At 35.0% G+C, this 15,708-nt stretch overlaps 1 protein-coding gene across 4 annotated transcripts in view; it reads left to right on the top strand.

Annotated features, from left to right (window-relative positions):
- Positions 1 to 15,708, top strand: part of Lamtor3 (Late endosomal/lysosomal adaptor, MAPK and MTOR activator 3) — a 118,562-nt gene that overhangs the window by 40,659 nt on the left and 62,195 nt on the right. For all 4 annotated transcript variants that reach the window (XM_090379760.1, XM_090379763.1, XM_090379762.1 and 1 more), the window contains one exon: positions 9,296 to 9,354. In XM_090379760.1, coding sequence (XP_090235886.1) covers positions 9,296 to 9,354 — 59 coding nt within the window. The remainder of the gene's footprint in view (positions 1 to 9,295; positions 9,355 to 15,708) is intronic.

The raw sequence follows: 15,708 nt of genomic DNA, 5'->3' as shown, positions 1-15,708 counted from the left end.
ACTGAATGAGTATTTTGCATCTACATTCACACATGAGGAGTTATTCAATGAGGGGGAATGCCAGAAGTTCATCAAACTCTAACAAAGAGCTAAGTGATTTTGTAATAACTGAGAGCAAAGTGGGGTAGAAATTGTTGAAGTTAAACATAAGGCAAATGGGGTGGAAGGGATCTATCCAATTATATTAAAGGAGGCAGCAAAGGAAGTAAGCAATCCCTTTGCCATAATTATGTGAGCTTCCTTGGACTCAGGGTACATCCCCATGGACTGGAGGTGTGCAGATGTATTTACCAATTCACAAAGGGGGTTCAAATGTGACACAAATAATGTAGACCTGTTAGTTTAACTTGTGTTCCGGGGAAAATAATGGAGTCCCTGGTTAAAGAAGCATTGCAGGATCATCTAGACAAGGCTGCAATAATAGTTAAGACACAGCATGGGTTTGTTAAAGGGAGGTCTTTTCTGACCAATTTGATTGGATACTGCGATGTGGTTGCAAAGGAACTGGATGCAAAGAATAATTTTGATATCATATACAGTAATACCCCGACTTACGCGAACTCGGAGTTACGCTGTTCTTGATTTTTTTCGTTTGGTGTATATCTAAAATTAGCTTACCAGTGATTTGGAAGTCAAATCATAAAGCTTGGGTAACAGCTTCCGTTTTTGATGACTGGTTTGGTCACCACTTCATACCCGAAGTCGAATGTTATTGCAAGTCTAAACAGATTCCATTTAAAGTGATGCTTCTTATTGACAATGCACCTGGTCACCCTCCCACCCTAATTAATTTCAACCCACATGTGAAAGTTGTGTTTTTGCCTCCAAACACAACCAGCTTGCTTCAACCGATGGACCAGGGAGTCATCAAAACATTCAAGGCTTACTACACGAGGTGTTCATTTGCACGTCTGAATGAAGCTATGAGACAAAATAGTGAGATATCTGTTGAAGACTTTTGGAAACAATTCAATGTTTTAGATGCCGCAAGAATCATTGAAGAATCTTGGGATGAAATTCACAAAAAAACATTGAATGATGTCTGGAAGTAACTTTGTCCATTTTTTTTTTTTTTTTCAAAACCGAGTTGAAAACAACGCCAGAAATTGATCATGTCGCTCATGTGATAGAAGTTGTTAATCTTGCCAGGCAATTAGATTTGGAAGTCAATGGTGATGATGTCAACGAGCTGTTGGATTCACATAGTCAGAAGCTGACAATGAATGAGCTCATAGAGATGCGTGAGCAAAATGTCACTGAACTATCCGACACTTCAGACCCAGTTCCAACAGAAAAACACATGACAATTGCAAGCTTGACAGAAGGTCTCAGCTCAATTGAAAAGGGCTTAAAAATTTTAGAAAACATAGGCTCCAACGAAGAACACTTTATAGCTACAAAGCAAGGAATAAAAAAATTATTAGCTTGCTACGAAGAAATTCTGCGTGAAAAAAAGGTGCTGTGTCATTAGACCAATTTGTTAGATTTTATGAAGCCATCGACATCGAAATAACTTTTTTACGTAACCCATTTATTTTTTTAATACATATTTTGTATTAATATGTATAAATAACTGCAATTTTATTAAATATTTTTCTTCTAAACTAGTGTTTTTTTTTTTAGTCCTTGGTCCCAATTAAACAAAATTTATATGTATTTATATGCAAAGTTGTACCCTGACTTAAGCGATTTTTGTCAGACCCACCTATGGTGTAACTTCGGGGTATTACTGTACTTGGATTTCAGGAAAGCTTTTGATACTGTTGCACATGAAAGACTACTATACAAATTGGAGCGGTATGGCATTAAGGCTAAGTTGCTACAATGGATAAAGGGATGGTTGAGTAGGAGATGATAGAGAGTGGTAATCAATAGACATTGCTCTTTGTGGGTGAATGTTATTAGTGGAGTTTCTCAGGGTTCGGTTCGGTGCTGGGCCCATTGTTGTTTTGTGTGTTTATCAATGATATTGGTGAAAGTATATCAGGCTTAATGTCAATGTTTGCAGATGATACAAAGGTTAGCAGGGTTGTTAACAACAGCATGCTACTCCAACTGGATCTAGATAAGTTGGGCAAATGGAGTGAGAAGTTGCAGCTGAAGTTTAACATTGACAAATGCAAAGTACTGCATATGGGTAGCTATAACCCAAGACAAATTTACCAACTGGTGGTACTACACTCATTGAAGTGGAAAGTGAAAAGGACGTGAGGTAATTGTGCAGTCAGATGTGAAATTCGCTGAGCAGTGCTGACAGGCAGGTCATGGAGTCAATGATATATTGGAATTTTGCTAGCAGGGTCAGGGAAGTCATTTTCCTGTTGTACACGGCAATGATCAGGCCACACCTTGAGTACTGTGTAGAGTTCTGGAGGCCTCAATTTAGGAAGGCTCTAGAGTTGCTGGAATGAATACAAAGAAAGGCCAGAAGATTGGTGAGAGGAACAAAGGGGTGCTCTTACCAAGAAAGGCTTAAATCCTGTAAATTGCAGTGCTTGGAGAGTAGGCACATGCAAAGTGATCTTATTGAGGTGTATAAGGCTTTGAATGGGTTGAGCAAGCTGAATGCTGATGGGATTCTTCCTCTTGCTCAGATTAAGAAATTGGGGGGGGGCATAGATTCAAATTGAGGAAGACAGTTGTAGAATAGATGTGCGGAAATTGCCTTTAGTCAGCGGGTATTTGATTGGTGGAACAGACTTCCATCTTTTGTTGTGGAATTGATAGCCTAAATAAATTTAAGGCTGAGCTGGCCAGGCATTTGGAATGAAAGGGGGGTGAGATGGGAGGCTTATTTTTTGGCTGATGCTGCATAAGCTTTCTTCCTTGCCCCATCGTATGCCTCTATTAATGCTAATTCTAATTGCTTACTGGAAAAGGTTATTTCTGGTGAAAGTGGGGTTGTAATTGGGCCATTAGACAATGAACACTTATATCAGTGATGAGTTAAATCTGCTGTCTATTTTTTTTAATTTTCAATAACTTGATAAAAAGAGATTCTAAAAACAAAAGAAATATTAGAGAGAAAAAAATAATATAAGTATATACCTGCATATTATTTGTATTAAGTATATAGTATTAAGACTGTACCCATTGGAAAGAAGCAGTTTTGAAAAAAAAATTAAACTACGAGCCTAAAGATATATTCAATGTTGATGAAACAGGTCTTATATTTTAAATTTTGCCATACAAGGTGGCGCCTCCGTAGCCAGGTGGGCAGGAGCAGCAGTGCGTAGTACATGCTTCTTGATTAGACCGGGGTTTGAGCCCATGACTACCAAATACGGAGGATGTGGAAAGGTCAGGGAATGACCACCGCATATCCCCGGAGCAATATGGCCTTAGTTGCTAATGCTTCTAAAAAACAAATAACGAACAAATCATACAAGATACTGACTTTTAAAGGTGTGATAAATGTGTAAGTGGTAAAAATAGTAAGGAGAGAATTGCAGTCTTGGTTGGTGCAAATATGGCTGGTAATAAAAAACTGAAGCTTTTGATAATAGGCAAAAGTAAACAATCCCGATGTTTCAAAGGAGTAAAGTATTTTGAGTTAGACTACAACAAAAAGGTTTGGATGACAAGTGAAATTTTTGAATAGTGGATTTTAAATTTTAGTAGAAAGATGATGAAAGAAACAGAAAAATCGCTTTGATTGTTGACAACTACCCTGCTCACATTCACTCAATAATTTCGAAACTTTCAAGTGTGAATATTTTCTTCCCTCAGAATACCTCGTCTAAGCTGAGTGGACCAATGCATTACAAGAATTTGAAAATGCACTACCAAAGGCGCATACTGAAAAAAATTATACCGAGAATAGAAACCAACCAACCTATAGATTCTGTTATAGATTTGTGGATGTGAATAGCAGATGTGTGGATGTGACAGAAAACGATTAAGATTGTTTAGCTAAAATGCCAGTTACAGCAATGAGAGGGATGAATTGGTACAAGTCATTGAGCAGTCTTGTGAAGAACTCCAAGCCAGAGGTTTGATCAGTGGAGAAATTGTTCTTGAAGAATGTTTAGGAGTTGATAATGATGTTATAGTAGCTGAATATTCAAGTGACTCCAACATTTTGGAGAGTGTTCAAAGAACTAGCGACAATATCGAGGATGAGTTGGATGAAAATGAATGCAATATTAGACCTTCCAAACATGAAATGTTGGCAGCATTTGAAACTTTGTGTCGAGGCCTTCAGTGTAAAGGAAATATGCCACAAAATATATTTGAGCGTTCAAACCAAGCATTTTTATGAATGTACAGTAAAATCTAGTGTGCATCAAAAAATAACCAAATATTTTACAAAATAATTCTTAAAAGTGTACTAATATATTGTGCACATGTAAGTAGTCTGAAAGAGGTTGTTTATGCACAGGTATGGCACTTCCATCATTTCTACTACCCAGGTAGTAGAAATGATGAAAGTGCCATTATGGTACCGTCTTAAACAACTTAGACATTCAGTCAAGAAATATTTTTCGACGTAAATAGTCATTTCTTAATGTGTGTATTAATAAATTAATTGTTTTAAAATGTTAGAAAATTTATTCATTCCCACTTATTTCTGATTTATTTCCCATATTTTACTGATTGTTGAATTATAGTATTTTTCATTGTTGAAAAGACCATATTTATTTATAACGAACTTTTTCAAGTAAATGATTGGTTTCATTATATGGAAGTTTGACTGTATATACTGTCGAACTTGGTTATAACAAGCACCAAGGGACCGACAAAATTTCCTCATTATAACCATTACTCGCTATATCAGTGATGGTGGAGATCGGGAACCTCTGGGGCCATTTGACAATGAACACTTTATATCAGTGATGAGTTAAATCTGCCACCTATTTTTTTAAATTCTCAATAACTTAATAAAAAGAGATTCTAAAAACAAAAGAAATATTAGAGAAAAAAAATAATATAAGTATATTATTTGTATTAATATGCTTGTATAAACTACAATACACTTAATACTAAACACAATTTATTTCTCTGTAATTAAAAACTATTTAATAATAAACAGGATTTCAATTAGTATTTATTTATGAATCTTAAAATTGATGTTTATGTTAAAGATTTCACTTTGATATTTCTTAAGTTTCCCCTTAAAACACTCAACGTGTTAAAAGTCTCATTACTTGCCTCAGTTCCTTCAAAAAAATTGTGTCCATTGCACCTTGAGCTTGTGAGATTGTCGGCACTGATTTTGATTCACTTGTCATCGTATCATCTTCGTTGTTGTCTTTGTTGAGCCCATCATCTATGATGTCTCTCTCTCTCTCTCTGGGAAGATCACTAGTTAAGTTGTCTTCGACTCACAAATTCATCGATGTTATCTGTATTAAAATCTACAACGTTGTTACGTAGCAGCCGTTCAGATAATGGTAAGTTGTTTTCTTCGTTTCCATCATCTTCATCTACAATTGAAATTTCATTTGAATTTAATTTCGATTTCTTGAAGAAATCCGATATGGTTGTCGAAGTAATGTTGTTCCATGCATCATTCAATAATTCTTTCAAACTCTTGATTACACCCATGTCCATTGGTTGTAAAATTGATGTCGCATTGGGAGGCAGAAACACCATCTGGACACAGGTGGACAAATTTTGAATCTAGGCATGTGCAGGACAGTTATCAACTAACAATAAATATTTTTATTCTTTTTGAATAGTTCCTTATTCCAATTATTATGCATTGCCGAAAAATATCCGAAGTTATCCAAGCTTTCTTGTTTGCAGTGTAATCCACAGGAAGTTTCCTTACATTTTTGAAACACTGAGGTTTTAACAATTTTCCGATAGCAGTTTTTTTCTTTTTTTTATCAGTTCTTATCATATTTGCACATATCAGCACTGTCAAGCAAGTTAAGTTGCCTACAAAATTAAGCAAGTTAATTTTTCCACTTTGAATTTAAATGTATTGTCAGGTGTCAAATTATAAGAAAAGTCCTGTTTCGTCATTGTTATAGATATCTTCGTAATTGAAATCTTTCCTGATTTCTGCCGAAACACAGTCAATCTATTGATTTGCCATTATTGGATCTACAGATCGAGATTCTCCACTAATTTTTGCATAAACGATGTTATGTCGCTGTCTATTGAAAATCCAGCACTTCTTTGTGGGCGCCTCCGTAGCCAGGTGGGCAGGAGCAGCAGTGCGTAGCACATGCTTTTTGATTAGACCGTGGTTTGAGTCTGTGACCACCAAATGCAGAGAGGTCAGGGAGTGACCACTGCATATCCCTGGAGCAATATGGCCTTAGTTGCTAATGCTCCTAAAAACCAAATAACAATAACTTCTTTGTTTGGTGAACCATTGAAGCAATGCTTCATCAACATTTGTAACCTCGCACTTTCTAATTTTTTTTTTTTTTTTTTTTTTGCGGTTATGTTCTTTTCCTGTGCCAAGGTGTAAACATCTTTATTCTTCCACAATGTCAATACACTTGAAGAGACCGGGGTTCAAGCCCGTGACTACCAAATACGGAGGATGCGGAAAGGTCGGGGAATGACCACCTCATATCCCTGGAGCAATATGGCCTTAGTTGCTAATGCTCCTAAAAACCAAACAACAAACAAAGAAGTTCCGTTGACAAAATTCTTAGAAGTCCTGAAATAAATTTATGGTTCAGTGAATACAAAACAATCTGTAAATAGGGTAATGCAACAAGTGCCAATGCACTATTGTATAATCCTGTCCCCAAAAGGGCAAGATCAAAAACTGGCCGCCGATGTGATGTGGGTGGTCATAAAAGCTAAGTCCTCCTTTTCATTTTTGCTTTATCCACGGAAGCTCCTATCAGAGGGTTAATGAACCATTCTTTTTGTCCATTCTTTCTAATAATTGGTCCATGCTTTTTAACCTTAAGTTGTCACATGAGTTTATTAGAAATGTTTTGCATCTGGTTAAGGGTTAAGTTATTTTCAGTTTATTTCCATTAAGAGAACTTCAATTTAAATCACTGTTATGTTTTGATAATTACCTTTGTAAAGAGTTGTGCATGTGGTACAGGGACTGGTATAGGTTCCAGAACATAGCTCTTTATAATGGTAATTATTAACAGGGATTTAAATTTTAGTTATCTCTTAATTGAGACCAGTATTTATCACAACTCAGGTTAATTCTCCCTCCAGGTTGTTATGCAGGTTTATTAGTATCATTTCAACTTCATTTTGGCCTCATATCTGAATTAACCAATAATGTAATTAAAGTAATTCCAGAATGCTTTCATAAATGTATTGATGCATATCAGAGGACTTTTACATAAGTCCCTTGATATGCATTTTAATCATACCATAGTCTTGTCTTTGAATTTCTGTTTGAAATCGCTGTCAGTGCTTAAAATGAATATCACCTGCATTTTATTTCACTCATGTTGTTGTGCATAATTACTTAATTCATACATGAAATATTTTTAAGCAAACAGGTACAGTATATTTTCCCTTACTACGGCCTCCGTAGCTGAGTGGTCAGGAGTGGGAGTAACACACGCTGTTTGAGTAGACCGGGGTTCAATCCCCTGACTGCTAAATATGGACGATCTGCCAACCCGCACTGGACCAGCGTGGCAGATTATGGTCCATTTCCCTCAGCATAAATTGTTGAGGAAGCTTCTGTCCTGCAGTGGGTTGATAATAGTTGCAGTTAAACTTTGTGCTGTTTGGATTTATCTTCAAGAGTTCTATATTTTTTATTTGCTTATACTGTGAGTGCCTTTATCTGTACTTTTTTTTTTTTTTTTTGCTTTGCTTGCTCAGCTTTATTGATATATAACATACTCCTCGGTTCTTGGCTTTAAGTAATTGGTAGTTACTTAGCTGCCACTCTCCATTTTACAATGAAGAATCTGTCTTTTTGATTCAATATTTGACTCCTCCATCGTTTTGAAAAAGCAGTTTTTCTCAGTCATTTTATTTAGACAAAAAAAAAAAAATAGTTAAAACTGTATTATAATTGGAATATTTAAATTCTGAGGATTTTTTCTTAACTTGGTTAATAAATATGCCTGTAATAAACATCTGAGAATATAAGGTGTGGCTATTAAATAACGAGACCGTGCAAAGGCACAGCAGTTGACCTTGAACATTCATTTCCTTTCTGCCAAGTCACGTTCCAACATGCTTATTTGCTTTACAGTGAGACAGGTTTTCATTACCTTGTGTTTTTGAAAGGTAAATGTCAAAAGATCAACAAAACTGATGAAAACACCAACTGAAAGTTAACAGTTTTTAAGTCTAGTTTATGGGGAAGATGCTGTGTCAAGAGGTTATGTATTTGAATGGCATAAATGATTTTTAGGAGGAAGAGAGAATGTGGAAACACGAACAGGCTATCCAGTGTCCATGAAAACTGAAAATATGGACCAGGTAAGGATATTGATTAGAAGTGATCATTGTTTTTAGTGATCATTAATTTTAGATTCTTCAGATCTCTCCAATAGCTAACTCCAATAGCTAAGTCTGAACAGCAGTGTAATTGTTAAAAACAAAACTTTGACATAGACTTTTCTGAGGATGTACAAAGTCTGCTAGTGTTTCTTGAAGCATTCGAGCTCTAACAGACAATCCAAATAGAAATTCACAGACAGAAAAATGTTAGATAAGCTAATGTTTAAAAGCATTCTCTACTGGGTAAACAATTCTATTGCTGTATTTTAATATAAAATGTGTATTTTGTATTTGAAATTTAAACCTAGTGAGTGTGGACTTGAAAAAATAAATCCTGCTTTTTTGAAAACTCGCCTGTTTTTTTGCTTGTTTTGGACAAAAACAAGAAAAAAAACCTTTCCTACAAATACCTAATCTCCATCTTCTCAAAAGTCAAGAGTTGGCAACTATGTACTATGTTGTAAGAATAACTTAGTTTGCTAAGCTATTCCTACAGTAATAAGTCAGCTTAGTAAGCATTTTGTGTGTTTTGATACTCCAGGTTAGATACTGGATGATGCCTTCGAAATCAAAATTTATTTTATTTATTTATTTATTTTATTTTTTTGTGAAAGAATAAAATTTACCCAAAATATATTGCTTTTATTTTCATGTGAAACTGAAGGCCTTTTGCTTATTGGTTCTTTGATAAATTTCATAATTATGAATTACTTACATTGGTACATCTTTATTGCTTTAAGCAATATTTCCTTAGTACTCCAACCATGGTTATCAGTAGCTTGGAACAACTGAGTGGATGTCTTGCATGTTGGAACATATGGGTTTTATTATTTTACACATGCTTTATTTGAAATAGCAGTTTTATTTTTGGAAGAGTAACTTTTCTCTGTATTTACAGAGTCGATGATCTCTTTGCCATTATGATAACAGATCGTGATGGAGTTCCTGTATTAAAAGGTAAGAATCTTAGTTTGGACTTTCTGTTATGATAACTTGAGTAGTGCAGAATTTAGGAGAATAAGAATAAATATTAATTGCATAAAAATTAAAGAGTATTGTTCTGTTTTAATTCATCCCAGCTTGTATCTTCATTCCATTTCTTATTTATCTGATTTGAAGACATTACCAATCTGAAGAATCCATATTAAAATTTTCAAACAACATTGAATGGAAGTGGGTGGCATGCAAATACAGCTAGGTCGCGATTAGTGTGACTTTAAGTTCTTTTTGAAACCACTACTATTTGCACAATGAGGTAAAATGCGCTTCCACACTCCACGCATGTTGTTTGCAGTTATTTGTTGCTAAGCATGCTTGAATATTTTCTATTGCATGTCTGATGTTATTTTTCCAGAACTCTTAAGGAAATTGCATCGTCTCCTGTAGTTTTAGCAATTGCCTGTTCAAATGATTTTCTTATGTAGTAGGCCTTAAATGTTGCAATGGTCCCTTGATCCATGGGCTGCAACAAAAATGTTGTGTTTGGCAGCAAAAAAAAATGATTTTTACATTGTCACATAATGAACCAAGTATAGTTGGATGACCTGGAGCATTATCCAAAATGAGTAGTACTTTAAATGTGATGTTGCTTTCCCTGCAATATTTTTCAACAGCTGGGTAAAAATAGCTTGAAAACCAGTCAGTGAATACAGCTTGGGTCACCCATGCTTTCTTATTTGATCGCCAAATAACTGGAAGTGATCTATAGTTGTAGCCTTTTAGAGTGCAAGGCTTTGGAGACCGATAAACAAGCATCGGTTTCAATTTAAAATTGCTTTGAGCATTGTCTCCCAATAAAAGTGTTAGGCAATCTTTAAACACTTTAAATCCAGGTTAAGTTTTTTCTTTCTTAGAAATGTAAATTCTGGAAGGCATCCATTTCCAGAATAAACCGGTTTCATCCTGTTAAATATTTGTTGATCAGTGTATCTACCATCTCTGATTATATTTTTTTAAACATCAGGATATTTAGATGCTGCATCCTCATCTACACTGGCTGCCTCACCTGTAATTTTAACATTATGCAGCTGAAGTCTATTTTTAAATCGATCAAACTAACCAACACTCGCACTAAACGTTTCTTCTACTTCATTATTTTTTTCTTTCCCTCTCTTAAACAAATTTAAAGCTTTTGTCTAAATTGCTGCTCTGCTAAGGAGAATGCATTTTTGATTGCAATCCTCAATCTGTGCAGTTAAAAGATGTTCCATTTCTATCATAGTAATACTTCTATTCCTTGTAGATGTTTGCAAACCACAAAAAGCTCATGCAAATTTACATTTTTCTTTTATTTCCTCTGCATGTTTTATAATATTCCGTACCGTAGATTCAGGCATTCTGACATCTCATCCTATTTTTTAGAGTTGCTATGACCACGTTCATCGTTCAATCACATCAATTTTTCGCTCTAATCTAATAACGAGCCTCATCTTTTTTGCAGTCGTAATGTTTTTATCTGAAGGAATCTTCCTTTTGTCCATTTTGTTAAGGGCACTTCCTAAATCGATTAAAACAAATCAGGAAAACTAATGTGTGTTGTGACAGGTAGTAGCACATGCATACACGAAGATAAACAAGTGTAGCAGTGTCTAATGCGAAGCTAGTGCATCTAGCCATGCATTAACTGAATTTTGGTTCGCATTAAACACGACCTGGTATCGTTATACAATTCACACTAAATGAAATATCTCATTATTTGAACTCGCATTAATCGCGACCTAGTTGTATTTTATATTGTTGTAATTTATAATGTTGTTGTTGATAGTCATTCATCCTTGCTTGTACTTTGATTACTATAGTGGTATTTGAAATTTTTCACATTCTTCGCCCTCTTTTACTGAGAACTGACCATCCCCTATTTAGATGCTTTGCAAAATCTTAAAGTGAAAATATTACTGAAAATTAACTAGCAATATCTCTTGCGAAGATAAGTATAATAGTCCTTTGACTGATGATAATAAACAAATTATTGTTAATTGATTGTGCGAAATATGTGCTAAAGGTATAATCATTTTAAGATCATCAGAAGTTTAGTTTTTTTCCTTAAAAAGTTTCTGTTATAGTACTGTACGGTATTTGAGCATTTAATATCCGTAAATAAATATATATGCTAAAATTATTGCAAGATATTCCTCCACAAAGTAGACAAAGCTTTTGAATTGCCAGGACTGCAGTTCGTAAGTTCTGTTTGCTTTGTGGAAGGATATCTTACAGGCATTCTCTTCACTGGATTCTAGTGATAAAGAATTTTCTTAAGCTCTCTATCATAAGGCTGAATCAGGTCTTTAGCATTCTCCTCATCCACTTTAAGTCCTATATATATATATATATTGGTTAAGAGAGTCAATTTCTCAATCAATATTAGTCTGATCTTCAAAGCACTCAGTCTTGATGATTGGTAGGCCAAAGAAATTTCCAAGTAGCATTCGGGAAGTGAATTGAGATATTTTTGCCTTGCTGCAGAAATGTTTTCCATGGCCTGCAGGATGTTGAACTTTTCCAGAATTCTTTCAGTGTCATGCCATCACCACTTGACATTGCATTGTGGCATTTTATAAATGTCTTTTTCATGTAATGACTCACGAAGTTGGCTATCCTTATTGAATCATAGTCTGGATGAAGGAAGTGGTTTTAGCTGGCAGAAACATCATTTTGATGAAATCAGATTTGTTTAAAAGAAACAGAAAGTTCGGTTTTGTGGCCAGGTGCATTTTCTAAAAGCAATAGAGCCTTCAATGCCAGCTTGTTAGTGATTAGGTACTTCTTCACAGCAGGACCAGAGGTGTATTTCTAAAAAAAATAGTACCAGAATGCTCGTCGATTAACTACAAATTACCTACACTTTTTTTCATTTGCAAAAATAAATAAGTCACAGATTAGAATATTTGTTCAGTATTTATTTATAACTATTAAATAAAAATTTTAAAAAATCAGAAAAGAAAAAAACAAACTCCAAAATAATATAAAAAATACTGTTCAGAAGAATCAGAAATTCCCATGCAGGATCGGTTACGTATTCTTGTGTGACTGCTCTTTTTTGTTTGTTGGTCAACAGCAGAATGATGAGACCACAACTCAGTTCGGACATAAAAATTTGGATTCCATAATTCTAATGGTGGACCGTGTAGTTTAATACACAAAACCTTGCCACATGTTTGACAAGAATACAGGATCTTTTCTCAGTTAATATTAATCATGCTGCTGAATCCACGCTTGCATTCAGAAGAACTTCAAGCTATAATTTTGGAATAAGTTTTTAATTGTTTCAAATCTGTGGGCACGCTACGACCACCATTAGCCAAATAATCCCTGTAGGCATTCAGACATTTTGTGAAAGATAAATTAAAACATTTACAGAGAGATTCTATTTCATTTTCTCCAAATCCAAGATCAATTGCAGATGGCCATTCACTTGGCTCAAGAATTTGCAACTCTTATCATTAGCTAATTAGCTATATGGTGCAAGGAAGCTCGAGGATTTGCTCCACCAGCCGGGGAAAAAAAAATTCCTGAGTTACTGAGAGAGAGAGAGAGAGAGAAAAGTAGAAGGGAATCACCAAGAAAGAGAAGAATGATGATATCTAGCTCAGGACCCTATGTCTGAAGTTGAAATTCCTTCAGTAAATTCAGTACAATCTGTGCTAGTTAGTTAGTTAATTATTTGGTTTTTAGGAGCATTAGCAACTAAGGCCATATTGCTCCGGGATATGCCGTGGTCATTCCCTGACCTTTCCACATCCTCCGTATTTGGTGGTGACGGGCTCGAACCCCGGTCTAATCAAGAAGCGTGTGCTATGCACTGCTGCTCCTTCCCACCTAGCTATGGAGGCGCCGAATCTGTGCTAATGCTCAGCCTATGCTTCATATTATTAATAATTGTTTAGAAATTGATTTCTATGAATTAATGTTACTTTGTTATTGTCCGTTAATGTTACTGAAAAGAATTGCATTTTTTCAATAGCATCTGAGGCTTCTAACATCTTTTTTCCTTTTTGAGGATCTTTCAAAAATTCCAAGTAACGAATTGTACAACGAATCAATTTGTCTGTATATACTATTGTCATATCGCTTTTTTGCAGTGACTGAAAGAATTGATAGCTCAAAAAATACGGCACCTCCGTAGCCAGGGGGGCAAGAGCAGCAGTGCGTAGCACACGCTTCTTGATTAGACCAAGGTTCGAGCCCATGACCACCAAATACGGAGGATGCGGAAAGGTCAGGAAATGACCACCGCATATCCCCGAAGCAATATGGCCTTAGTTGCTAATGCTCCTAAGAACCAAACAACAAACAATACATCATACATCAGGGCTAAATTTAGAACAAACTGTTTGGGTGAAATTCATTTATATAATCCATCGAACATGGATTGTTCAGTTTTGTTTTGGTTGTTATCTTTACTGGCATTTTCAAAATGATGGCATAAAGATGCAAAATTTTGCCAAACTGCTGATATGGTCCTAAAGGAGCTGGCCACCTAGTTTACAATAAATATTTGTCCAGTCCTTTTGATTTCTTTGCCGATGCTGGTAGCACGTGCTTCTATTTCTCTCTGCTTTTTTGGAGATTTACTGTACAAAGTGTACAGCTTGTCCTTAAATATTTGAAAATGGTTAATTCCATGAACTTCTGATATTGCATCTCCAACTGATAATCCAAGCCGGTGGTTTAAACAATGCCATATGATCAAATTTGGATATTTTTCTAATAATTTATTTCCAACTGCAGATTTTCTGCCCAACGTAACACTTGCCCCATCTCTCGTAAAGAAATTAAATAGTGTTTTAAATAATTGTTGTAAAATCTGTATTTTTCAAGGCATTTTAAGAGACTGTGTTATTGTGAAAGCTGTTTGATCTGGCAATTCGATTAAATCAAGAAACAATGTGAATCTTTCATTTTATTGGTTTCACATTTTAATTAAATAATCAAAGTAGATTTCTTGCTTAGAGTGGTAGACTCATCAATGAAAATTGATAAGTTTCCATGTATGGCCACAATTTATTGGCACAATTTTAATTTCATTTGCCTTGCAACATGCTCTATTATATTAGTAGCACTTAATCTTGAATGCAAACCATGAGTTAAAACAGGGCCATTCAATTCTTGAAGTTGTAACAACTCAATGGTCAGAATATGGTCGATCATGTTTCGCAATATAATATGCAGTTCTAAAAACCTAACAGGTGCTAGAAATTTCAAGGTCATTCATTTGATCAATTACCGCTTCTAAATGTTCATTTGCAGCTTGCAAGATTTTTTTCAGCCTGTATATGTGAAGTACTTTTTGAATGTTCATAAATTTTCTTATGCAAAGACGTCAATTGTGCACTTCTATCTTTGCCATAAGATGATACCACTACCAAACTCCATTCCTGTGAACTCGCTCTGCTTTAGGTGGCCCTAAATTTTTTACAGCAGCAGCACAAGTCAAACATCCCAGGGGTTCACATCTGGTGAGTATGGGCTTATATCATCATCCTTTTCTTTCTTGTTGATTCTCTCTCTCTCTCTCTCTCTCTCTCTCTCTCTCTCTCTCTCTCTCTCTCTGTAACTCAGGAACTTTTTTTGACTGGTGCAGCATAAGTCTCAGGCTTCCTTACACCATATGGCTAATTGCATGGAAGCCAAGGATATGCATTTTTCTTCTCAGTCCACATGCCAGCATTCCAAACGTAGGGCCAATTAAATTTTAATTCTGTGTCACTGTTTCTCTCATCTTTATATCTTGATGGAAAAGAAGAGGTCATGTTGTTAGCATTTCCACGTCTGTACATTTTCTTGCATTTTCAGTTTTTTATCAAGAAATCTATTTAATTTTGTTTGCTTGCCTTTTTTGCTCATTTTGTATTTAATGAAAATTCTTCTTTTAATTTTTAAATATTGAAAATCCCGTAAAAATTAATTTTTACATCAGAAGAAACAGTAATAAATAAATTAATTAATCTAAATAGTAGAGATCGGTCATAAACTCACAAGTACATATTATATATATAATACATTAATGAATGACAAAAAAAACAAACAAAAAAAAAAAAAAAACCTGTACGTCGTTCTCTAGAAGACTATATGATCACAGTTCATAGAACAACCAGTTCTGGCATTCAGCTCATGGCGAATCAAAATTCAGCATTCACGTGCATCACAGTATATCTCATTCGTTGGATCTCTTATCTAACACATTGTACTTTAGTAAGAAACGATTAAGTTTCATTGCGAAATTTATATTTTTGTTTTTAAATAAATTTTTAAATAAATCTGTTAATTTTAAAGATTACTATTAATATATATTTTTAGTAGCAGTGGGTAAAA

The sequence above is a fragment of the Mastigoproctus giganteus genome, chromosome 8, assembly GCF_048544385.1.
Source record: "Mastigoproctus giganteus isolate SK-2022 chromosome 8, ASM4854438v1, whole genome shotgun sequence".
NCBI lineage: Eukaryota > Metazoa > Arthropoda > Arachnida > Uropygi > Thelyphonidae > Mastigoproctus > Mastigoproctus giganteus.
Note: the sequence above shows the minus strand (reverse complement) of the source record. Positions and strands in the feature narration are given on the sequence as shown.